The 23,827-nt window shown below is 53.5% G+C and overlaps 4 protein-coding genes across 8 annotated transcripts in view; 1 reads left to right on the top strand and 3 right to left on the bottom strand.

The window, feature by feature from the left end:
* Window positions 1-454: 454 nt before the first annotated feature.
* Window positions 455-23,827, bottom strand: part of LOC103822246 (proto-oncogene Mas-like) — a 53,431-nt gene continuing 30,058 nt past the window's right edge. The window contains exons 2-5 of one of the 5 annotated variants that reach the window (XM_050975012.1): window positions 8,778-8,940; window positions 7,836-7,934; window positions 1,814-1,912; window positions 455-1,505 (exon numbers count right to left, since the gene is read on the bottom strand). In XM_050975012.1, the coding sequence (XP_050830969.1) occupies window positions 541-1,467 (927 nt within the window). In that variant the 5' untranslated portion in view covers window positions 1,468-1,505; window positions 1,814-1,912; window positions 7,836-7,934; window positions 8,778-8,940 and the 3' untranslated portion in view covers window positions 455-540. Of the gene's footprint in view, window positions 1,579-1,813; window positions 2,572-7,835; window positions 7,935-8,777; window positions 8,941-19,944; window positions 19,964-23,827 lie in introns of those variants that run through there. The other 4 variants (XM_030240443.2, XM_050975014.1, XM_050975013.1 and 1 more) reach the window with 4 other exon arrangements.
* Window positions 3,002-11,944, bottom strand: LOC103822244 (mas-related G-protein coupled receptor member H-like). Its single transcript, XM_050974681.1, is given in 4 exon segments — window positions 3,002-3,570; window positions 3,573-4,073; window positions 7,472-7,514; window positions 11,645-11,944. Coding segments are annotated over 4 exon segments (1,209 nt in total). The 3' UTR covers window positions 3,002-3,205.
* Window positions 14,831-23,827, top strand: part of LOC108963099 (mas-related G-protein coupled receptor member D-like) — an 84,613-nt gene continuing 75,616 nt past the window's right edge. Inside the window, 1 exon segment of the mRNA XM_050975027.1 lies at window positions 14,831-15,303. The gene's annotated coding sequence lies outside the window, so the exon portion shown is untranslated.
* On the bottom strand, window positions 17,822-19,588 carry LOC115485480 (mas-related G-protein coupled receptor member H-like). The gene is given in 2 exon segments (XM_030240450.2): window positions 17,822-19,047; window positions 19,049-19,588. Coding segments are annotated over 2 exon segments (912 nt in total). The 3' UTR covers window positions 17,822-18,675.

Below are 23,827 nucleotides of genomic sequence, written 5' to 3'. Positions count from 1 at the left end.
GGGGAGATATTTGCTGTGACACTCACAGAGCACTCAGGGTGGGGAATGCTGAGCCCCTGGGCCATCGTGTCTGTGCCAGCCCAGCTCTGGGCACTGGGGATCATGGCTGCTCCAGGGAGCACAAGCCATGGGTGTGTCCCCTCCCTCCAGCCACATTCCTGGCTGGCAGCAGCAGCCAGAGGAAGCCGGAAAGTGCTGGCAGAGGGGGCAAAGGCAGCTCAGGGTTCATGGTGCTGTTTATTGATGTCAGACCTCAGTGGGATGCAGGAACCAGGGGGAATTTTGGGATCACAACCATGTTGGGAAGGATTCATTTGGGGGTAAACTGCTCTAGGACCCGTGAGGGAGGAGCACAGCCATGCTCCAATGTGCTCTGTGCAGAGCACCACCCCACATGGCCCTTGTCACTGCCCCTGCTCCCTTCTCCTGCAGGATTACAGCACCACAGGGAGGGTAACACCATAGATATTTATTAATCAGGCGACTCAAGGCAACCCTCAGACACTCTGCCAAGGTCCTTCAGCAGATCAGTGGAAGGGATCAAAAGGCTGGAAAGGCTGTGTCCGTGGCAGGATCATCACTGTGGGCAGTGTTTTCTTCTGGCTCCTCAAACACCCTCTGGAGGGAGAGCCGGAGGATCCCCACAGAGCAGGGCCTCCTGCACCTCCCCACCAAGAAGTAGATGATGGGGTTGATGCTGCTGTGGATACAGGCAAGCAGGAAAACAATCTGGGAAGACACCGTGGTGTAGCCGAGCTGCTGCAGGAAATTGCAGAGGCTGAGGGGGAGAGCAAAGAGGAGGAAGAAGAGCACAACGAGGAAAATAACAATGTCGAGTCTCTTGGGTCGCTGCTGCTGGGACTTGATCTTAATGAGGAGGATTGTGCTGGAAATGACCATGGCTGGGGCAAAGAGGAATAGGTTCAGGGCGTACATGGTGATGAGAGACACCTGGCAGTGCTCGTGCTCCTGCGAGTGGCACAGGGCAGTCATTGTGACAATGACAGTGATGGAGAGGGCCCAGAGCAGGGCACACACCATCCATGAGAGACGCTGGGGACGGTGGCAGCGGTACCAGAGTGGACAGAGGGTAGACATGCACTTGTCAATGCTGATGGCTGTCAGCAGGTACAGCCCCAGGTTGTAGGAGAAGAGCAGGAGAGGGAAAAGCGCCCTCATGAACACCAGGGGCACAATTGTGGAGCAGGAAACTTCCTCCAGCAGGTAGAGCAGGGTGGAGGGGACCGCGAAGTGGAGGAAGGTGAAGTTGGCAAAGGCCAGGTTGATGATGTAACAGGTGTTGGGGTTCCTCTGGAGAAGGCAGAGCACAGCCCCATTCCCGGCCAGCCCACAGAGGCAGATGAGCAGTGTCACACTGTCTATGGCCCCATGAGTGACATCAATATCACAGAGATCGTCTCCCTCGGTGGGTGAGGCAGGAGATGGGAACACGGTGGTCACCTCCATGGATGGACGCTGGGCAGGCAGTGGGATGTGGCCCCTGGCTGTGGTCAGAGTGGATGGGCAGTCAGTGCTTGGAAAATCAAGGAATAGACCACACCACTCCTCAGCAGCTCCCTGCAGTGGGAAGGATTCAGTTGAGAGAAGTGAGATGTGCAGGGGAGGAGGGCAGTGGAAACTGTGGGATGAGAAAAGGTTGGGATATTCACCAGGAGATGCAGAATGGAAGCACAAGGCAGAGGAAGGGGGAGCTCAGCAGGGCAGTGTGGTCACCGGGAGAGGGTGGCAGGAATGGAGCAGCTGCTGGAGGAGAGGAAGGTGGGGCAGGGAGGAAGGAAAACATTCCACTGACCTGTTCCCTGTGGGGCAGCAGCAGCAAAGGGGTCTGTGCAGATCAGCGGCACTTCCTGGTACCTCTTGCTCCTTTGGGATCCATGTCCTAAAGCGGCTCCTGGCAGGTCAGGGACATGAAGGAGAAAGTGCCCAGATCACCAGGAGCTCCCCACTCCTGCTCAGCCTGCTCCTCTGTGCTCTGTCCCGGTTTTGCTCCCCAGGGCTTGCTGGAATCACGGGGGAGTCGGAAATTGCATCTTTGGCTTCGTCAGCGATCCACTTCTACAGAGTCATTTATCATTTTTTTTTTTTTTGTTTTTGTCCAGTAAGGAAGTGGCTTTTGCCAGACACTCCACAAACAGAATTTTGCAATTGGCTCATCATTTCCTCCTGATTAAAAACAGTCGTTCCCTGCGGAATGTCCCTTTCTCCAACTGCCTCCTCTCTCCCGACAGGCTTCTACCACTCCTCATTTCCCTCCACTGTGGGGTTCATTGTCCCTCCAGGAGCAGAGGGATGCGGGTGGTGCTGGTGGCACTGGAATGCCGGCAGTGCTGGCGGCACTGGAATGCCGGCAGTGCTGGCAGTGCTGATGATGAAGCAGCTGGGTGTTTCTCAGAAGCATTTCGCATTCTGGGAAGAGCTCCGGGATCATTGCCAAACCTCCCCAAAGGGCCAAAGGACGCTCAGCTGAGCTTCCTCGCCCTCTTCCCATCCCATCCTCACCCCTGCTTCCCATCCCGCTCTCCCATCCTCTCCCCATCCTCTCCCATCCCGCAGCTTTCCGGGCCGGCGGCCGCTCCCTGCTCCGAGCGCCGCCCGTCGGGCTCTGCTGCCCTCCAGTGGCCAGATTTGGGATCGCCAGCATCCAGGCAGCCTCCAACCTCCCCGACCCTCTCCGGATCCTTCCTGACACTTCCTCACCCTTCCCCATCTCCTCGGACAACCCAGACCACCCTCCGCCGGGCTGCCTTCCGCCCCGACAGCCCCGCTCCTTCCCCGCTCCATCCGGGACTCCCGGCAGTGTCTCTGCCCCTCCTGGTCATGGAGTTCTAGGACCCGGGAGGGAGGAGGAAAGCCCTGCTCCCGTGTGCTCTCCTCAGAGCATCCCTCCCACATGCCAATGCTCCCTTCTCCTGCGGGATTACACCGCGAGAGTGCTCCAAACAAGTGTTTGAGATCGCTGAAAAAGTCACCGCCAAGCGACTCAGTAAAAGCCACATTTAATATTAAGCATCAGCACAACGGAATTCATTGGCCAGGAGCATTTCTGAGATCTTAGTGTGGACTGGAAGGAGGGTGAGGATGCACCAGCAGAGGGAGTGTGATACTGTGGATATTTATTGATCAGGTCACTCGAGGAGTCCCTCGGCTGCCGTCCCGGGGTTATTCAGCAGTGCAGTGGCAGGAATCAACAGGCTGAGAGCACAACGTCCATGATGGGATCATTGCTGCAGGCAGTGTTTTCTTCTGTGTCCCCAAAGACTCTCAGGAGGGCCTTCCTTAGGGACTCCATGGAGCAGGGCCTCCTGCAACACTCCGTGGAGCAGGGCCTCCTGCAGCTCCCCACCGAGAAGTAGATGAAGGGGTTGATGGTGCTGTGGATGCAGGTGAGTGAGAAAACCACTTGGGGTGACACAATGGTGGAGCCGAACTGCTGCAGTAAAGTCCAGAGGCTGAGTGGGAGAGTGAAGGGGAGGACAAGGAGCACAGTGAGGAGGATAACGATGTCGAGTCTCTTGGGTTGGTGCTGCTGGGAGCCACACTTGACCTTAAGAAGAGAATTGTGCTGGAAATGACCATGGCTGGAGCAAAGAACAGGAGGTTGAGGGCATTCATGGAGATGAGAGACACCTGGCAGTGCTGGGGCTTTAGTGACAGGCACAGGATAACCACTGTAACAAAGGGGAGGGCCCAGAGAAGGACACTCATGAAGCCTGAGAGGTGCTGGGGACGGTGGCAGCGGTACCAGAGTGGGCAGAGGACGGATGTGCACCTCTCAATGCTGATGGCTGTCAGCAGGTAGAGCCCCGTGGTGTAACAGAACAGCGAGAGCTGGAAAAACAACCTCAGGAACTCCCGGAGCATAATAGTGGAGCAGGAAACTTCCTCCAGCAGGTGGAGCAGGAGGGAGGTGGCCACAAAGAGCAGGAAGATGAAGTCAGCGACAGCCAAATGGAAGATATAGACTGTGATGGGGTTCCTGCAGAAGCTGAGGAGGCAGAGGAGAGCCCCGTTGCCAGCCAGCCCACAGAGGCAGATGAGCAGCACGATGCCACCTATGGCCACATCAGTGATATCAATCCCACATGTATTATCTCCCTCAGTGGGTGAGGCAGGAGATGGGAACACGCTGCTCACCTCCATGGATGGACGCTGGGCAGGCAGTGGGATGTGGCCCTGGCTGTGGTCAGAGTGGCTGGGGAGTCAGTGCTTGGAGAATCCAGAGATGGACCATGCGGCTCCTCAGCAGCTCCCTGCAGTGGGAAGGATTCAGTGGGGAGGGGTGAGATGTGCAGGGGAGGAGGTTGTTGGGAATTGAGGGGTTGGAGAGGGAGGTGAGAGAATTGGATGGGGCATGTGAAAGGAAAGCACAGGGTAGAGGAGGGAGGAGCTCGGGAGGGCAGTGTGGTCACCAAGAGAGGGTGGCAGGAACAGAGCAGCAGCTGCAGGAGAGGAAGATGGGGTAGGGAAGAAGGAAAACATTCCATTGACCTGTTCCCTGTGGGGCAGCAGCAGGCAAAGGGGTCTGTGCAGATCAGTGGCACTCCCTGGTACCTCTTGCTCCTTTGGGATCCATGTCCTAAAGCGGCTCCTGGCAGGTCAGGGACATGAAGGAGAAAGTGCCCAGATCAACAGGAGCTCCCCACTCCTGTCACACCACCTGCTGTCTGTGCTCAATCCTGTTGTTGCCCCCCAAGACTCAGTGCAGTTATGGAGCAGTCAGAAATTGCATCTTTGGCTATGTCAGAGCTCTACTTCCTCAGAGATATTTATCCTGGGTGGATTTTTGGGTTTTTTTTTGCTACAGAGGAACTGAGTTTTGCCAAAAGCTCCACATGAAATACTTTGGCTCATAATTTTATCCTGATTAGAAACACTCCTTCCCTGCAGATTGTCCCACTCTCCAAATGCTTTCCCTCTCCAGACAGGTTTCTACCATTCCTTGTTTCCCCTCCCTTTGGGGTCATTGTCCCTCCAGGAGCAGAGGGATGCTGGTGGTGCTGGTGGCACTGGAATGCTGTTGGCAGTGCTACCAGTGCTGGCAGTGCTGATGAGTCAGCTGGGTGCTTCTCAGAAGTAACTCCCATTCCGGGAAGGGCTCCAGGATCATTGCCAAAACATGCTCTGGTCCCAAGAAAGCACAGCTCAGCTGCTCCCTATCCTATCCCATCTCATCCCCACCCCTGATCCCCATCCCCATCCCTACACCACTCTCCATCCTCACCCCATCCTATCTCATCCCACAGGTTTCCCAGACGGAGCCTTTCCCTACTCTGAGCACAGCCTGTCAGGCTCTGCTGTCCTCCAGTGGGGAGATTTGGGATTGCTGGCTTCCAGACCCCCTCAAACCTTCTCCGACCCTCTCCAGACCCCTCTGAAACTGCCTCAAACACCCCAGACCGTCCCCAGGGCCCCCTTTCCCACCCAACAGGCCAGAACCTGCTCTGATCCATCCAGAACCCCGGCAGTGTCCCTGCTCCTCCTGGCCATAGGATTCTAGGATCCAGGAGGGAGGGGGAAAGCCTGGCTCCAATGTGCTCCTCAGGAGAACACAGGATGGTAATCATGGGTGGAGCCAGTGCAGAAACAGATTTGAAGGCCTGCAGGGTTTTTGGGGCAAGTTCTGTAACAAGAAGCAACACTGCACGGCCAAAGGAAAAGTTCAAGGCAAGGTCATCTTTAATATCTCAGCACTCAGTGAATAAAAACACCAGAAATCCCTCTGAATGATCCTCCAGGGCCAGGAAAGGACTTGGAGAAGGAGGTGGATACCTGGAAATGAGTCTGAGGAAAGTGATGTTTATGTATTAGATAAGAAAGACACTTTTATGTCTCTGTGTGGTTATGATGGGTAAAAACCTTGTTGTAAAGTCCTAAATTCTCACCCAAAAAGAAATATGGAGAGATCCTTCTGTGTGTCTTTTGGAGGCAAAGAATTCCTGCTTCCTAATGCTTCCCATTGTGTTGGAAAGTTTATTCCAGCTGATTTTGGTATCATTCCCAATTCTGATCTCCACACCTCTCCCCATCCCATCCCATCCCATCCCATCCCATCCCATCCCATCCCATCCCATCCCATCCCATCCCATCCCATCCCATCCCATCCCATCCCATCCCATCCCATCCCATCCCATCCCATCCCATCCCATCCCATCCCATCCCATCCCATCCCATCCCATCCCGTGGCTGTGACAGTGGGAGAGCAGGGATGCTGTGGCACTCAGGGGAGCACAGTCATTTCCAAGGCTGTGGATAAAACCCCAGGAGGTGGTTGGACAGCAGCAGCTCCTGGGAGCAGAGGGTGTTTCTGATCAGCGCCACAGGAGCTGAGCCCAGGGGCTGCTCCTCAAGGCTGAGGCCTCCCAAGCACGGATCAGAGCCCAGAGCGGGCTGGAAAGGGGCTGAGGATGCACCAGCACAGGGAGGGTGACCCTGTGGGGATTTATTGATCAGGAGACTCAAGGAATCTCTCAGCCACTGTCCCAGGGTCTCTCAGCAGTGCAGTGGAAGGGATCAACAGGCTCAGGCTTCTCTGTCCATGGTGGGATCATGGCAGTAGGCAGTGTTTTCTGCTGGCTCCTCAAAGACCCTCTGGAGGGAGAACTGGAGGGACCCCATGGAGCAGGGCCTCCAGCACCTCCCCACCAAGAAGTAGATGAAGGGGTTGATGCTGCTGTGGGTGCAGGTGAGCAGGAAAGCCACCTGGGAGGGCACAGTGGTGTAGCCAAGGTGCTGCAGTAAGTTCCAAAGGCTGCGGGGCAGAGTGAAGAGCACAATGAGGCAGATAGCAATGTCGAGTCTCTTGGGTTGGTGCTGCTGGGAGCCAGGTTTGAAATGAGTGAAGAGGATTGTGCTGGAAATGAGCATGAAGGGAGCACAGAGGAGGGAGTTGAAGGTGTTCATGGAGATGAGAGACACCCAGCAGTGCTCAGATAGCTGGAACATGCACAGAGAAATTATTGTGCCAATGGCAATGACAAGAGTGCTGAAGAAGGCTCCGAGCAGGGCATGATTCTCCTTCAACAGCTGCTTGGGATGGTGGCAGCAGAGCCAGAGCGAGCAGTGGATGGACCTGCACCTCTTGATGCTGATTAATGTCAGCGTGTACAGCCACAAGCTGTATGATAGCAGTGACACCCTGAAAAGCAACCACACATAGCCCAAAGGGCATGATGATAGAGCAGGACACATTCTCCAGCAGAAAGAGCAGAGGGGAGGGGACCAGAAAGAGGAGGAAGAGGAAGTCTAAAAGAGTCAGCATGAGGATGTAAAGAATGGTGCTGTTCCTGTACAAACAGCAGGAGCCAAGGAGGAGGAGCACAGCCCCATTCCCAGCCAGCCCACAGAGGCAAATGAGCAGTGTCACACTGTGTATGGCCATGCTGGTGACATCAGTCTCACACAGATTGTCTCCTTCAGTGGGTGAGGCAGGATTTGGGGACACAGTGCTCACCTCCATGGATGGACGCTGGGCAGGCAGTGGGATGTGGCCCCAGCTGTGGTCATAGTGGATGGGCAGTCAGTGCTTGGAGAATTCAGGGATGGACCATGCGGCTCCTCAGCAGCTCCCTGCGGTGGGAAGAATTCAGTGGGGAGGTATGAGATGTGCAGGGGAAGTGGGTGGTAGAAATGGTGGGGTGGGAGAGGGAGGGAGTGTGCTTGGACTATTCAGCAGGAGATGCAGAAGGGAAGAGTGCAGGGCAGAGGAGGGAAGATCTGGAGAGGGCACTGCAGTCACCGGGAGAGGGTGGCAGGAACAGAGCAGCTGCTGGAGGAGAGGAAGGTGGGGTAGGGAGGAAGGAAAACATTCCACTGACCTGTTCCCTGTGGGGCAGCAGCAGGCAAAGGGTCTGTGCAGATCAGTGGCGCTCCCTGGTACCTCTTGCTCCTTTGGGATCCATGTCCTAAAGCGGCTCCTGCCAGGTCAGGGACATGAAGGTAGAAAGTGCCCAGATCACCAGGAGCTCTCCACTCCTGTCTCTCTGGCTCCTCTCTGTGTGCCCTGCCCTGCTGTTGCTCCCCAAGGCTTGATGGAGTCACAATGGAGTTGGAAATTGCATCTTTGGCTATGTCAGAACTTTCGTTCCTCAGAATTCTTTATCTTGGTTTTTTTTTTTTTTTTTTAATTGCTACAGAGGAAGTGGCTTTTGCGAAAAGCTCCAAATGAAATATTTTCCAAATGCCCCTTAATTTCCACCTGATGAGAAACATTCCTTCCCTGCAGAATGTCCCATTCTCCAACTGCCTTCCCTCTCCTGAGAGACTTGTACCGTTCCTTGTTTCCCTTCTCTGAGGGTTCATTGTCCCACCAGCAGCAGAGGGGTGCTGGTGGTACTGGTGGCACTGCAATACTGGCAGTACTCGAAGTGCTGGTGAGTCAGCTGGGTGCTTGTCAGAAGTAACTCCTATTTAGGGAAGAACTCTGGGATCATTGAAAAAGCCTCCCCTGGGCCCAAGGAAGCAGAGCTGAGCTCGTCCCTCTCCCTCTCCTTCTCCCTCTCCCTCTCCCTCTTCCTCTCCCCTCCCCTTCCCACTCTGTTCACCATCCTCACCCCATCCTATCACATCCCACAGCTTTCCCAGATGGAGCCACTCCCCCACTCTGAGCGTGTTAAGCTCTGCTCTCCTCTGGCTTTGCCAGCATCCAGACCCCCTCCAGCCCCCTCTGACCCTCTCCTGACCCCTCCAGCCTGCTCTGACACCCCAGAACCCACCCAGGGCTGATTTTTTTCCCCCTGACAGCCCCGCTTGTGACAGACCCCAGCAGTGTCTCTGCTCCTCCTGGCCATAGGGTTCTAGGATCCAGGAGGGAGGAAGAAAGCCCAGCTCCAATGCGCTTCTCAGGAGAACACAGCATGAAAAATGTGGCTGGAGCCAGTGAAGTAACAGATTAGGAGGCCTGCAGTGGTTTTGGGGCAAGTTCTGTAAAAAGAAGCGACATTGCATGGCCAAAGGAAACGTTCAAGGCAAGGTCGCATTTAATATCACAGCACTCAGTGAATACAACCACCAGAGACCCCTCTGAATGATCTTCCAGGACCATGAAAGGACTTGGGGAAGGACAGATGGAAATTAGTTCTAGGAAAATGATATTTATGTATGAGCTATGAAACACACGTTAATGACTGTGCTTATGATGGCTAAAACCCCTGTTGTAACCTCTGTCACCACACACAGATCAAAGAGAGATCCTTCTGTGTGTGCCTTGCAGCTAAGGAATTCCTGCTTCCTAATGCTTCCCATTGTGTTAGAAAGTTTATTTCAGCCGATTCAATGTCAAGATACAGACGGGATGCACAGGGCAGAGGAGGGGGACCAGGTTGAGGCACTGCAGTCACCAGGAGAGGGTGGCAGGAACAGAGCAGCTGCTGGAGGAGAGGAAGGTGGGGTAGGGAGGAAGGAAAACATTCCACTGACCTGTTCCCTGTGGGGCAGCAGCAGGCAAAGGGGTCTGTGCAGATCAGTGGCGCTTCCTGGTACCTCTTGCTCCTTTGGGATCCATGTCCTAATGCAGCTCCTGCCAGGTCAGGGACATGAAGGAGAAAGTGCCCAGATCACCAGGAGCTCCTCATTCCCGTCCTGCTGGCTCCTCTCCGTGCCCTTTCCTGGTGTTGTTCCCCAGGGCTTGGTGCAGTCACAGGGCAGTCGGAAATGGTTTTACAAATTTTGCTCCATCATTGCTTCAGAGCCTCTGAATTATTGTTCTTGATTATTTTTAATTTCCCCTACAAATCAAGAGGTCCTTTTTTTTTTTTTTTTTTTTTTTTTTTTTTTTTTTTGTGAAAAACGACAATTCACTTCTTAAAATTTTAAAAAGTTTAATAAACTACAACACGGGACAAAATAACGTCCAGAGGCACACTGCCCAAAACAGAAACTGGCTTTGTACCCTCTTGGTCACCAACCCCCACATGCAGACACATTCTGCTTTTCCAACACAGCTCCGCCTCATCCCGCCTTCCCGGAGCTTGTGCAGCGCTTCGGGCTGTGACTGCCCGCCATGGTCAGAGATCAGCGTTACAACTTTCGACACGAGCACAGTACTCACGTTAGAAAAACTCCAAATCTCAATAGAGCTTCTTTTAACATTGTAACACACGTAATATTCATTCAGCACTTGCGAGGGTCAATCACTATAGCACCTGTTTATAACATTTTTAATGGCTCCTCATTTCCCCCTAATCTGAAACACTCCTTCCCAGGAAAGTGTCTCATTCTTCAACTGCTTTCCCACACCTGACAGGTTTGTGCCATTCCTCGTTTCTCTTCCGTGAGGGGTCATTGTTCCTCCAGCAGCAGAGGGATGCTGGTGGTGCTGGTGACACTGGAATGCTGCTGGCAGTGCTGCCTAAGGATCTGTCTGCTTCTCAGAAACAACTCCCATTCTGGGAACAGCTCCATGATAATTGCCAAAACATTCTCAGGGCCAAAGGAAGCAGAACTGAGTGGCTTCCTATCCTCTCCCCATCCCATCTCCATCCTCACCCCATCCTATCTCATCCCAGAGCTTTCCAAGACACAACCACTCCTCCGCTACAAGTGCAGCCTGTCAGGCTCTGCTCTCCTCCAGTGGGGAGATTTGGGATTGCCAGGATCCAGATCCCCTCCTACCCCCTCTGACTCTCTCCTGCCCCTCTGAAACCACCTCCAAATCCCCAGACCGTCCCTGGGTCCCCCTTTCCCCTCCAACAGTCCCGATCCTGCCCCACTCCACCAGGGACCCCTGGCAGTGTCTCTGCTCCTGCTGGCCATAGGGTTCCAGGATACAGGAGGGAGGAGGAAAGCACAGTTCCAATGGGCTCCACAGAAGAACAGAGGATGAAAAACGTGGCTGGAGCCAGTGTAGAAACAGATTAAGAGGTCTGCAGGGGTTTAGGGGCAAATACTCCCTGCGGATCCCTTGGCATCTCCTCCCTGTGCCAAGGGCTGGGCCTCGAGCCCTGGGGGGATGGGCCCAGGAGCCGTCGGCGTTCGGGGATCAGCCGAGGGCAGCAGACGGGAGAGATCCCAGCCCGGAGAGGCCCCAGGGCCAGGGAGCTTCTGCTCAGCGCTGCTGGGCCAGGAGAGCTCCAAGGGTCTCCTTTTGGGCCGCTGCTCCCAGGGCCCCAAGGGATGGGCGTCACTCTCAGCCATGTTTCACCCTGGCCACACTTGGGGCCGGCAGCTCCTGTGACAGTGGGAGAGCAGGGATGCTGTGGCACTCAGGGGAGCACAGTCATTTCCAAGGCTGTGGATAAAACCCCAGGAGGTGGTTGGACAGCAGCAGCTCCTGGGAGCAGAGGGTGTTTCTGATCAGCACCGCAGGAGCTGAGCCCAGGGGCTGCTCCTCAAGGCTGAGGCCTCCCAAGCACGGATCAGAGCCCAGAGCGGACTGGAAAGGGGCTGAGGATGCACCAGCACAGGGAGGGTGACCCTGTGGGGATTTATTGATCAGGAGACTCAAGGAATCTTTCAGCCACTCTCCCAGGGTCTCTCAGCAGTGCAGTGGAAGGGATCAACAGGCTCAGGCTTCTCTGTCCATGGCAGGATCATCCCTGTGGGCAGTGTTTTCTTCTGGCTCCTCAAAGACCCTCTGGAGGGAGAGCCGTAGGGACCCCACAGAGCTGGGCCTCCAGCACCTCCCCACCAAGAAGTAGATGAAGGGGTTGATGCTGCTGTGGGTGCAGGTAAGCAGGAAAAGAACCTGGGAGGGCACAGTGGTGTAGCCAAGTTCCTGCAGGAGATTGCAGAGACTGAGGGGCAGAGTGAAGAGCACAATGAGGCAGATAACAATGTCGAGTCTCTTGGGTTGGTGCTGATGGGAGCCAGGCTTGAAATGAGTGAAGAGGATTGTGATGGAAAAGCGCATGAAGGGAGCACAGAGGAGGAGGTTGAAGATGTGCACGGAGATGTAAGAAACCCAGCAGTACTCAGAAAGCAGGACCATGCATAGAGAAAATATCACGACAGTGAACATGATGAAAGTGATGAAGAAGGCTACAAGCAGGGCATGCATCACCTTCAACAGCTGCTGGGGATGGTGGCAGCAGAGCCAGAGCGGGCAGTGGATGGACCTGCACCTCTTGATGCTGATTAATGTCAGTGTGCACAGCCACAAGCTGCGTGACACTGGTAACATCCTGAAAAGCAACCCTACGTACCACAAAGGCATGATGATAGAGCAGGACACATTCTCCAGCAGGAAGAGCAGAGTGGAGGGCAACACAAAGAGGAGGAGAAGGAAGTCCAAAAAAGTCAGCCGGAGTATGTAAAGGATGGTGCTGTTCCTGGATGAACCGTTGGAGCCAAGGAGCCAAAGCACAGCCCCGTTCCCAGCCAGCCAACGGAGGCAGATGAGCAGGGTCACACTGTGTGTGGCCACGCTGGGGACATCTGGCTCACAGAGATCATATCTTTCAGTGGGTGAGGTAGGAGGTGGGGACACGGTGGTCACTTCCATGGATGAACGCTGGGCAGGCAGTGGGATGTGGCCCTGGCTGTGGTCAGCGTGGCTGGGGAATCAGTGCTTGGAGAATCCAGGGATGGACCATGCGGGTCCTCAGCAGCTCCCTGCAGTGGGAAGGATTCAGTAGAGAAGTGAGATGCGCAAGGGAGGAGGGCAGTGGAAATTGTGGACTGGGAGAGGGAGGTGGGAGGGTTGGGCTGTTCCAGAACAGGGCAGAGGAGTGGGGAGCTGGGGAGGGCACTGCAGTCACTGGGAGAGGGTGGCAGGAACAGAGCAGCTGCTGGAGGAGAGGAAGGTGGGGTAGGGAGGAAGGAAAACATTCCACTGACCTGTTCCCTGTGGGGCAGCAGCAGGCAAAGGGGTCAGTGCAGATCAGCGGCGCTTCCTGGTACCTCTTGCTCCTTTGGGATCCATGTCCTAAAGCGGCTCCTGGCAGGTCAGGGACAGGAAGGAGAAAGTGCCCAGATCACCAGGAGCTCCTCATTCCCATCCTGCTGGCTTCTCTCTGTGCCCAGTCCTGGTGCTGTTTCCCAAGGCTTGGTGGAGTCACGGGAGAGTCGGAAATTGCCTCTTTGGCTACATCAGAATTTCACTTCCTCGGAGTTATTTGTCTTGACTTTTTTTTTCTGCCATAGAGGAAGTAGCTCAACGTGCAGATTTTTTTAAATGGCTCCTCATTTCCTCCTGCTTATAAACTCTTTTCCAAATGGGACATTCTCCAAATGCTTTCCCTCTCTCAGCAGCTTTCTACCATTCCTGATTTGTCTACCCAGAGGGGTCATTGTCCCTACAGCAGCAGAGAGCTGCTGGTGGCACTGGAATGCTGGCAGTGTTGGAAGTGCTCACAGCACTGTGCAAGCATCTGGGTGCTTCTCAGAAACAACTCCCATTTTGGGTTGTGTTTCAGGATCATTGCCAAAATCTTCCCTGGCCCCAAGAAAGCAACCTGAGCTGAGAATTCCCATTTCTGTCATTCCAATGCAGGCTCACACAGCCCAAGGGAAGGAAAGCACTCAGTTGCTTGCAGCCAGGTCATCAGCACTTAGAGCCCACCCTAATTACTGCCAATCCCCTGATGATGCAATAAAAGCTATTAGGGACCAGATTTTGGGATACTATGATCCCCTTTCCATCCTTTCATTAGGGCTTATCCTCATCCTCCTCAGACATGGGAGCCCTTGTGTTTGTTTTTACCTGACCCCAACCCTCCGGGCAACCTATGCCAGGACCTCACCACCCGCACAGCGAGGGATTTTTCCCTAATATCCAATCTGATCCTACCCTCTGTCAGTGAGAAGCCATTCGCCCTTGTCCTGTCACTCCATGCTCTTGTCCAAAGTCCCTCTCCAACTCTCCTGGTGCCCCATCAGCTCCTGGATCATGAAGTGTTTGCCCTTGAAAGGATTGGACTGGTGAGGGGATGTGAGATTGCATAGCTGGGGACACAGACACGGTGTCAGCAGGGAGAGAGGTGACAGTTCTGGTCCCAGGGCCATCATACACACCAGTTTCCAGTATAAGGAGCATCCCAGATCCCTGAGGGACATGTCAGCCTAGGTGGGAATCATCTCACCTCACCTTGCTAGGAATTCCTTGGAATTCACTGTAGGCTGCTGTCTGACTGCCAGTGGAGTTTAGAAGGTGACTCAGATGAAACCTGCAACCTCCTAAGGATTAAAGTCAAGAGAGCAGCATGGATTTGTCTCCTAGAAGAAAGGACAATGCTGAAATCCCAAATCATCTGTCTGCTGTGTGCCTGTGCTCCAGCTCATGCACAAAAAAATGATTATTGCAAGAATCCTTCTTGGAAAGTGTGTGGTGTCGTTGTGGTGCCACTGAAATTGGGGTATACAAGTGCCTAACCTAGATTTGAACCAGAATCAAAGTTTCACAGCACATTTGTTGTACAGAGTCGTAATGATCCAGTCCAGGAAAGGGAGGAGTCAAGTCAGGCAGTCCAAGAGACAACATTTGAGGATTGGAGTTGCTTTTAAATGGAAGAGAAGCTGAGCTGGAGACAAAGTGCTTTGTGCATCGGTCTGGTTGCTGAGGCTCTCTCCTGTTGCTCATTTGCTGGGCAGAGTGAAGAGCAGGTGAGGAGCAGAGCCCTGATCCTGTGCCAGGCTCTGAAGCAGCTGCCTGTGTGTGAGAGCCCTGGAGAACACGAGGCAGCAGGAGAGCAGGGGCTGTGGCAGGAGCTGGGACAGAGCCCGCGCCGGACGCTGCTTGGGCTCACCCTGCGGGCTGCGCTCCCCTTTCCCAAGGGACCATTCCAGGGAACCTCCTGAAGATCCCGGCCCAGGGACAGCAGCTGGAGGGTGGGAGGTGAGGTGAGTGCGGTGTGGGGAAGTTCTCCAGGCTGCGGGAGGAAACAAGGTCAGACTCTTCTCTTCCACCTGAATCAGGGCCCCCTCATTGGGTGGAACGTGGTCATGGATTTTGGGGGCAGAATTGAGGTCTGTAGGGAATTAAAAGCTGGAAATGCTGTGGGAAGGGGAGGAAATATTGAAATGAGTGTCCTGCTGAAGGAATCCAGCAGCTCAGTGATATCAACTGACATCTGGGAGTCCAGCTCAGATCCATCCCAAAGCCATTTGTTCTCTGATATCTCCATGGGGAATTCCTTTCTTCTCCAATTGTTTTCCTGCTCCAGCTCTGTCCTGTCCACATCCAGGAAGGAGGTATCTCCCTGGCTTTTGTGCCAGGCACACCAGACCTGGCTCCCACATCCTACTTGCCATCTGTCCTGTCCCTCACCCCTGCCAGTGCTGCTCCACATGGAAGCTGTGGGTAGGAAAAGATGGGAAAAGCCACGTTTGCGGGACAGCAGCGTTGCTCAGGTGTCTCTGTTTGTCACCGCTCCATCTGTGTGAGGGGAGGAGAAGCAGCAGAGGTGTCACCATGAGCATTTTGTCCCCTGCCACGGAGGGAGCCAGCCGTGCCTGCTGGAGCCAGCCCGGTGGGAAGGCATCCTAGGGGAGCTGGGATGAGGAGAGCCACGACAACTGGAGCCAGTGTGCCAGCAGGCAGTGGAGCAAAGTGCCTGTCACGCTGCTGCTGCTGCTGTGCCTGTGTGGGATGCTGGGAAGGGGGCTGTGCTCTGGCTCCTTGGCCAAGAGCAGTGCCCATCCTCTGATTTACTGCCTGGCTGGGAGCTGTGCAAAGGAATTCGCCCCTCTCTTAGTGTTGCCTTCCAGAGGGCTTTTGAGGATGTGCCAGAGCCAGGGAATAGGGACTACACAGGGGAATCATCATCAAGTGGAATCATCATGGAAGAGAGGCATCATAAAATACCAAGAGCTGGATGGGACCCACAAGGATCATGGAGTTGAGCTCCTGTCCCAGGACATCCCAACCATCCCAGCCTGTGCCTGAGAGCATTGTCCAAATGCTCCTTGAGCTCTGTCAGGCTGGTGCTGTGTGCAGCAGGGGAACTCCTGCCTGGAGTGGAATCTGAATGATGAGAGGAATCCTCATGGAATGGTTTGAGTTTGAAGGAACCTTATAGATCATCTCTTTCCATTTCTCCTTCTGCCATGGGGAGGATCAGCCGGGAAAACTTTTGGTTTGAAATCTTTGCTCTTTTGAAAGGAAGCTCAGGTGGGGAGTGGCCTGGGTGACACAGGAGACAAGAAGGTGCTGGGAAGTAGAAAAATTAGATTGGAGGGTCATGGTCCTCCTGCACTTGCCATGGGGGAAACCCCCTAGTTGAGTTGTTCTTCCCTGGAGAAGAGGACCGGACTTCACACTGTAAAGTTTCTGCTTTCCAATTGTCACAATCTGCTAGAGCAAGTGGGGGAATCGTGATGGTTCATTAACTGATCCCGGAGTGGAGTGCAAAAAACAACATGGAGGGGATTTAATACACCTTTTATAGAATGACCACAGCAAATCCCATAAAGGAATTAGAAAACAGATAAAAGATAAAAGAGAGAGAGAGAAAGAGAGAGAGAGAGAGAGAGAGAGAGAAAGAAAGGGGGTATAGCTACCAAATGTAGAGATGAAATCCTCGTTGTCCAGTTGATGGGAAATTCACCTAGCCACATCAGGGAGAATCTCAAAGTCTTGGTTTTCTCAGGGGTCTATTGTAGTCCTTTGCCAAGGGGGGAACAGGTCTTGAAATGGCCGAGGGGTAAGACTTTCAATAAAGAATTAAGTCTATTGAAATCGCTGAGGGGCAGCAGGTATTGAAAACGGGTACAGACAGTCCATGATCTCAGCAGTGAGCGAGACCCATTGTTTTTTTTGGGCCAGGGAAGGAACACACCGGGGCAAACATCTCACTTCGATCAGACCAGCCCTGGTACCCCCCTCCTCCTCCCCCTCATGTTAGGATTACAGGGTGTCAGCCTCAGTCCTTGGGAGGGGGCTTCAGTCTCGGTCCGTCACGGTGGTAGTGAGGCAGATGAAGGGTTTTCCATGGGGGACCACCAAAGTTACCCCTGAAAGTTCATTTGGCTGAGAGGTGGGGAAATTCATGGGCCACTGTGGTGAAGCAGGCACAAGCATACAGGGCGAGCTGTGCCTTGGCAGTCCCTGCTGGAGGCAGTGCACTGTAGAGGCACTGTAGTCACAGCTGCAAACAATCACTGGGTGAGCCTCCACCTCAGCCAGGCCAGACCTCTGATCAGGGTCCTCAGTGGTGCCAGTCTCTGCTCTTGGGATGGTTGTGAGGCAAATGAGGGAAACTTCAGATGGTCTCTTTCAACAATGGACAGGAAAATGGGATACAGGAAGAGAAAAACCCTCTCAGACATCAAAGTCTCTTCTGTTAATTATTGACAACTCAGTGAATAAATGCTCCTTAGGTGTTTAACCTCACTTGTGTCTCCAAAGCCTGACTCAGCACCCACGGCTTTCACTCTCACTTCCCTTTCCAGAAGCAGTGGCACATTGCTTTCCCCTGGATTTAAGGCAGTGGGAAAAGGAGGGACTACTTCCCCCTGAGCAAGAGATGTGGCTGCTGCCCAGGTCTCTCCCAGGAGGATTGAGGAGCTCTTGGCACTGCCAACATCATCCCAACTATTTCAGGCTCGTGCCTTAGGAAGGGCTCTGGTATGAGACAGGTACCTGCCCTGCTCAGAGACCAGCCAGAGGCTTTAGGATGGGATAAAAGAAGGAAATGAGCCATTTTGGACACTGTTTAACAGAGACAGGCTCTGCAGTGAAGCCTGGATGTTGTTTATTCAACAAATTTTTGGGCTGGAATTACTGTGCTGGAAATAAATAAGCCATGAATCCAAATCTGACTGAGGGGTGGTTACAGAATGACAAAGATCAGGACAGGCTGGGCTGGGGCAGAAGTTGCTGTGCAGAGTGGCTGTGCAGCTCCTGCTGAGGGTGGCCAGGTTCAGGATGGAGAGGGTCAAGGGCTTCCCTGGGCATTGATGCTGGGGAACCAGAGGATGGAGGGGCCCATTCTGCAGAAGAGCAGCACAACCCCCTGATCTCTGTGCAATTAGATGGTCCAAGCATCTGGTGATGGGAATTTCCATGTTTAAAGCTATTTTTGGTCACCTGCACAAAGCTTCAGTGGAGTTCACCTTTGATCCTGCTCTTTGATATTCAGGAGGATTTCATTCTGGAATTCAAGAATTTGACAAATTCCCGCTGAACAGACAACGGAATATTGCTGTCCCTCCCCAGCTCTGCAGCCCTACCTGGTGTCCCTTCCCATCAGCTGGGAATGGAGGGCTGGCTCTGCTGGACAGAAGGGGAAGCATGCTCCATGTGATCCCAACCCCTCTCCTGCCATCAGGAGGTACCAGCCCTGCTGGGATTTGGGAAATCACTGCCACCCCGTGCTGGGTGTGTCCCCAGGGATTAAGGTGTCCCATTCTTTGCAGGCAAGAGCTCCCTGAAAACACCATGAAACTCATCTGCTGAGCCAAAGGAGATGGAGTTCATTCCCTGGGGCTGAGGCCATGAGGGTCATTCCATGGGGAATAGAGCTGGGGAACAGCACTGAGCCCAGCTGCACTGCTTGGAGCCATGTGGATCCAGGAGAGAGGAGGAAAGCCATGCTCCAATGCGCTCCCTGCAGAGCATCCCACAAAAAACACCCAAGGCAATGGTCCTGCTCCTTTCTCCTGTAGGAATCCAGCATCACAGGGAGGGAGTTCCTGTGGATATTTTTTCATCAGGTGAATCAAGGAAACCCTCGGCCAGTTTCATGGGGTCCTTCAGCAGAGCAGTGGAAGAGATCAGCAGGCTCAGACTGCTGTGTCTGTGGGGGCATTATCACTGTGGTCAGTTTTTTCTTTTGGCTCCTCAAAGACCCTCTGGAGGGAGAGCTGGAGGGACCCCATGGAGCAGGGACTTGTGGACATCCCCACCAATAAATAGATGAAGGGTTTGATGCTGCTGTGGATGCAGACGAGCAGAAAAAGAGCCTGTGAGGACACAGCGGTGTAACCGAGCTGCTGCAGGAAATTCCAGAGGCTGAAGAGGAGAGTTAACAGCACAGTGAAAAGGGTAACGATGTCACGCCTCTTGGGTTGCTGCTGCTGGGAGCCCCGCTTGGCATTAATGAAATCAACTGTGCTGGAAATGACCACAGGCACAACCAAGAGGAGCAGGATGAGGAGCGTACATGGAGATGAGAGCTGCCTGGCAGTGCTTCTGCTTGTGTGACGAGCACAGGAATGTCACTGCAGGAATGACAGCAAAGAGAGCAAAGAAGGCCCAGGATTGGCTACTGTCCACCACCCACAAGAGGCGCAGAGGAAGCTGCCAATTGCAGCAGAGCTTGTCCATAAACTGCACGTTGCTGCTGCGCATCAGCCAGAGCAGCGCCCAGTAGTAGGAGACCACTGAGAGCTGGAAAAGGAAACGCAGGTACAGCATGGGCATGATAGGAGAGCAGGACACGTCCTCCACCAGGATAAGGAAGGCGGAGGGGACCGCAAATAGGAGGAAGAGGAAGTCGATAACAGCCAGGACAAAGATGCCAGCATTGGGGGTTTTCAGGCTGAGGAGGCCGATGACAGCCCTGTTTCCAGCCAGTCCACAGAGGCCGATGAGCAGTGTCACACTGTGTATGGCCACATCGGTGACATCTGTCTCACAGAGATCATCTCCTTCAGTGGGTGAGGTGGGAGGTGGGGACACTTTGGTCACCTCCATGGATGGACGCTGGGCTGGCAGTGGGATGTGGCCCTGGCTGTGGTCAGAGTAATTGGAGAGTCAGTGCTTGGAGAATCCAGGAATGGACCATGTGGCTCCTCAGCAGCTCCCTGCAGTGGGAAGGGTTCAGTTGGGAGGGGTGAGATGTGCAGGGGAGAAGGGCAGTAGAAATTGTGGGGGGGAAGAGGGAGGTGGGAGGGTTGGGCTGTTTGGCAGGGGATGTAGAAGGGAAGTGCAGGGCAGAGGAGGGGGGAGCTGGGGAGGGCACTGCGGTCACTGGGAGAGGGTGGCAGGAACAGAGCAGCTGCTGGAGGAGAGGAAGGTGGGGCAGGGAGGAAGGAAAACATTCCACTGACCTGTTCCCTGTGGGGCAGCAGCAGGCAAAGGGTCTGTGCAGATCAGCGGCGCTTCCTGGTACCTCTTGGTCTTTTGGATCCTTATCCCAAAGTGGATCCTCCCAGGTCAGTACCATGCAGATGAATGTTCCCAGATCACCGGGTGCTCCCCTCTCCTTTCCCTCTGTCTTCTCTCTGTGCCCTGTCCCGTTGTTGCTCCCCAGACTCATTGGGGTCACAGCGCAGTCAGAAGTGGCTTTGCAACTTTGTTTACGTAAGAGTTCCCCACTCTTAGGGCTATTGATTTGAATTTTTTTTTTTTTGTTCTTTGCCAAGTGGACTTTGTGAATGGCTGTGCAATTCCTCCTGATACGAAACAATACTTCCCAGGAGAAGATCCATTCCCTGATTTCCTTCACTACCCCAACAGGTTTCGACCATTCCTCGTTTCTCTTCCTTTAGAGGTCATGCTCCTTCCAGCAGCAGAGGGATGCTGGTGGTGCCGGTGGCACTGGAATGCTGGCAGAGCTTGCAGTGCTGGTGAGTGAGCTTGGTGCTCTACAGAAGTATTCCCAATCTGGAAATAGTGCCCCATGATCATTGCCAAAACATGGCCTGAGCTCAAGGAAGCAGAGCTCAGCTGCTCCCAATTCTGTCCCCATCCCATCCTTATCTTTGCTTCCTATCCCCACCCCGCTCTCCATCCATACCCCATCCTATCACATCCCACAGGTTTCCCAGACAGCTGCTGCTTCTCCACTCTGAGCATGGCCTGTCAGGCTCTGCTCTCCTCTGGGACTGCTGGGATCCAGTCCCCCTCCAATCCCCTCTGACCCCTCCTAAACTGCCTCAACCACCACAGATTCTCCTGGAGTCCCCTTTCCCCCCCCAAAACCACGATCCTGCCCCACTCCACATGGGAACCCGGCAGTGTCTCTGCTCCTCCTGGCTGTAGAGTTCTAGGACCAGAGGATGGTAATCGTGGCTGGAAACAGTGGAGAAACTGATAAGGAGGCCTGCAGTGGTTTTTTTGGGCAAGTTCTGTAACAAGAATCAAGAGCACACAGCCAAAGGAAAAGTTCAAGGCAAGGTCACCTTTAATATCACAGCACACAGTGAACACAACCACCAGAGACCCCTCTGAATGATCCTCCTGGGCCATCAAAGGTCTTCCAGAAGGAAGAGGATGCATGGAAATGTGTTCTAGGAAAATGCTCTTTATGTACCAGCTAAAAAAATATTAATGTCTATGTGCGGTTATAATGTATAAAAACTGTTGGAAGATCTCATGACACACAGAAATAAGGAGAGATCCTTCTGTGTTTCCTGCTGCTTAATACTTCCCTTGGTAACACCATTAGTTGGTGTTAGGAACTTCATTCTGTCTGATTTTGGTATCACTCTTCATCCCCTCTCTACCACACTCTTTATGCCATGCCATGCCATGCCATGCCATGCCATGCCATGCCATGCCATGCCATGCCATGCCATGCCATGCCATGCCATGCCATGCCATGCCATGCCATACCATCCCGATGATTTCCCAATCCCTGGCCACTCCCTGGCTGCAGGTGTGCCCTGTTGGGCTCTGCTGCTGTCCAGTGGGAGATTTGGGATTGGTGGCACCCAGAGCCCTCCTGCCCCCTCCAGCCCCTGTCTGCCTGGTGCCTTGGGCTGGCTCCCTAGAACAGAGGCCAGACAAGATGAACACAATAAAAGGAGGCATTGATGAAAGGCCTTCAAAAGGTTCCCCTGGGCACTCAAAGCCTCCGAGAGGGACTACACCCAAAATGGACAATGGCCATGAGTTTTTCAGACAGATATAAGTTTGATCCATTTACAAATCAGGGGTTAATCCTCCAATTACAGCTTCAGGTCATGAAGTCATTTAGCCCCAAGTTGTCCCTCCCCCAATTCACTTCTGTCTGTACTTTTCTGGGCCTGAGGCAGTAGGATGTCCTTGAACTGCAGGCCTAGAGGGATTGTTTTGTCTGACCAAAATGTGAGGACAGTTAACTAACACTTTCCATGGAGTTTAGAGTTATGCACCAATGCAGTACAGGATATGAAAAATAGCAAGGCTAAAATCCTAAGGCATCATGCCTCCCTTTGACATCCTCTAGAAATTCCCCCCAGGCTGCCTTCCCCTCCAGACATCCCTGCTCTTCTCCTGCCCCACTCAGGACCCCCAGCAGTGTTTCTGCTCCTCCTGGCAATTCCATGTTTCTCCAGCCCAATGAACAGCAGTGGAGCCATCCCTCTGTGGCCTCTTGTTTCTGTCCAAAGGAGGTTTGGGGGCTGGACAGAAGGGATGGAGCTGGGCAGGGGCATCTCCAAGAGAAGCAGTGCCCCAAAGCCTTACAGAGCAGCCTGGGGTGAGCAGCCCGTGGGGAGGGACTGGAGCCTCAGGCCCGGGGCTGGGAGGGATGGGAAGGAGGGGAGGTGGGTGGGCTGCATGGGGAGTGGGGTGGGAGGGTGGTGTGGGAGGGGTGGGACATGATGGAGCTGCTGGGAGGGTGTGGTGGGAAGGTGTGGGATGTGGTGGGGCTGGAGAGAAGGTTTGGGATGGGGTGGGGCTGGAGAGAAGGTTTGGGATGTGGTGGGGCTGCAGAGAAGGTGTGGGATGTGGTGGGGCTGGTGACCTCAGGAAAGCCCCAGGCAGGGAGGTGATGCCCCTGGAGCCCATGGTGACAAACACAGCTGTCACCCTGCTCCTGGAAGGGGGAGGCTGTGCTGAGGACCACGGCCTCCTCCTCTCCTTGCTGCTGCACCACCTGAGCCTGCTGAGGGAGCAGCTGAAGGCAGTGGAGAGGAAGAATTTCTGAAGGCAGAGAGACCTTTGCACCTGGCTCACAAAATTAAAAAATTAATGAACTTGGGGAGATCTTTGCTGTGACACTCACAGAGCACTCAGGGTGGGGAATGCTGAGCCCCTGGGCCATTGTGTCTGTGCCAGCCCAGCTCTGGGCACTGGGGATCATGGCTGCTCCAGGGAGCACAAGCCATGGATGTGTCCCCTCTGAAACCAAGATTTTGAAGTCTTACAGCAAAAACGTGTAAAAATTTTGAGTCAAAATTTTCAACATATTGGAAATATATTTGCCACAGATATGTCCAAAGAAATAACAATTTCCAGGCATTTTTATACACTATTATAGCCAAGACACTTTTTAGATACACCCTAAATTGCTCCCAATTTATTATATCATGATATCGGTGTTTTGTTTCCTTTAATTACTACCTGAATATGCCATCTCTCTTAGTTTAATGGATAAACCAGGTTTTTTCCAAGTAAACAGTATTGAATTGGCAGTGCTAGCAATGCTGGTGAAGAACCCCCTCACCCTGTCTCCCTGCACTGTTGGTGGGAAGGAGGGAGGGCCTGGGGGAAAAATGTGTTTTAAAATTTCATATTGCTTCTCATTATCGTACTCTATCTCTGTTTGTAATAAATTTAGTAATACCATTAAATTTGAAACTTTTTTCTTTCTATTGTTGGAATGTTTTTTCTCCCAGTCCTCATCTCAACTCATGAGCCCTGTGTTAATGTTTATTTCCCTCTCCTCTGCCCAGCTGAGAGAAGGAGAAGGTGAGTGAACGGCTTCCGTGGGTGCCTGGCCTTTGGCCAGTGCCAAACCAGGACAGGATTGCAGCCCGGTTATCAGCATCAGAGCCCCCATTTCTTACTGACAGTACCCCTAATGATGCGATAAAAGCTAAAGGACACCAGATTTTGGGGTGCTGTGGTGCACCTTCCAGCCTTCCACCAGAGCTCATCCCTCTCTGTCACTGACATGTTCTATGAAAAAACCTTTCCTTAGGATTTTTCCCTCCTGAGAAGCTGAGAGGCCTCAGGAACAAACTGTAAACCATTCTTATCTGCTGCTGTGGAATGCAGCAGGTG

This window comes from Serinus canaria, chromosome 5 (assembly GCF_022539315.1).
Source record: "Serinus canaria isolate serCan28SL12 chromosome 5, serCan2020, whole genome shotgun sequence".
Taxonomy (NCBI): domain Eukaryota; kingdom Metazoa; phylum Chordata; class Aves; order Passeriformes; family Fringillidae; genus Serinus; species Serinus canaria.
The sequence above is the reverse complement of the archived record's forward strand: the minus strand, read 5'-3'. Positions and strand labels throughout refer to the sequence as shown.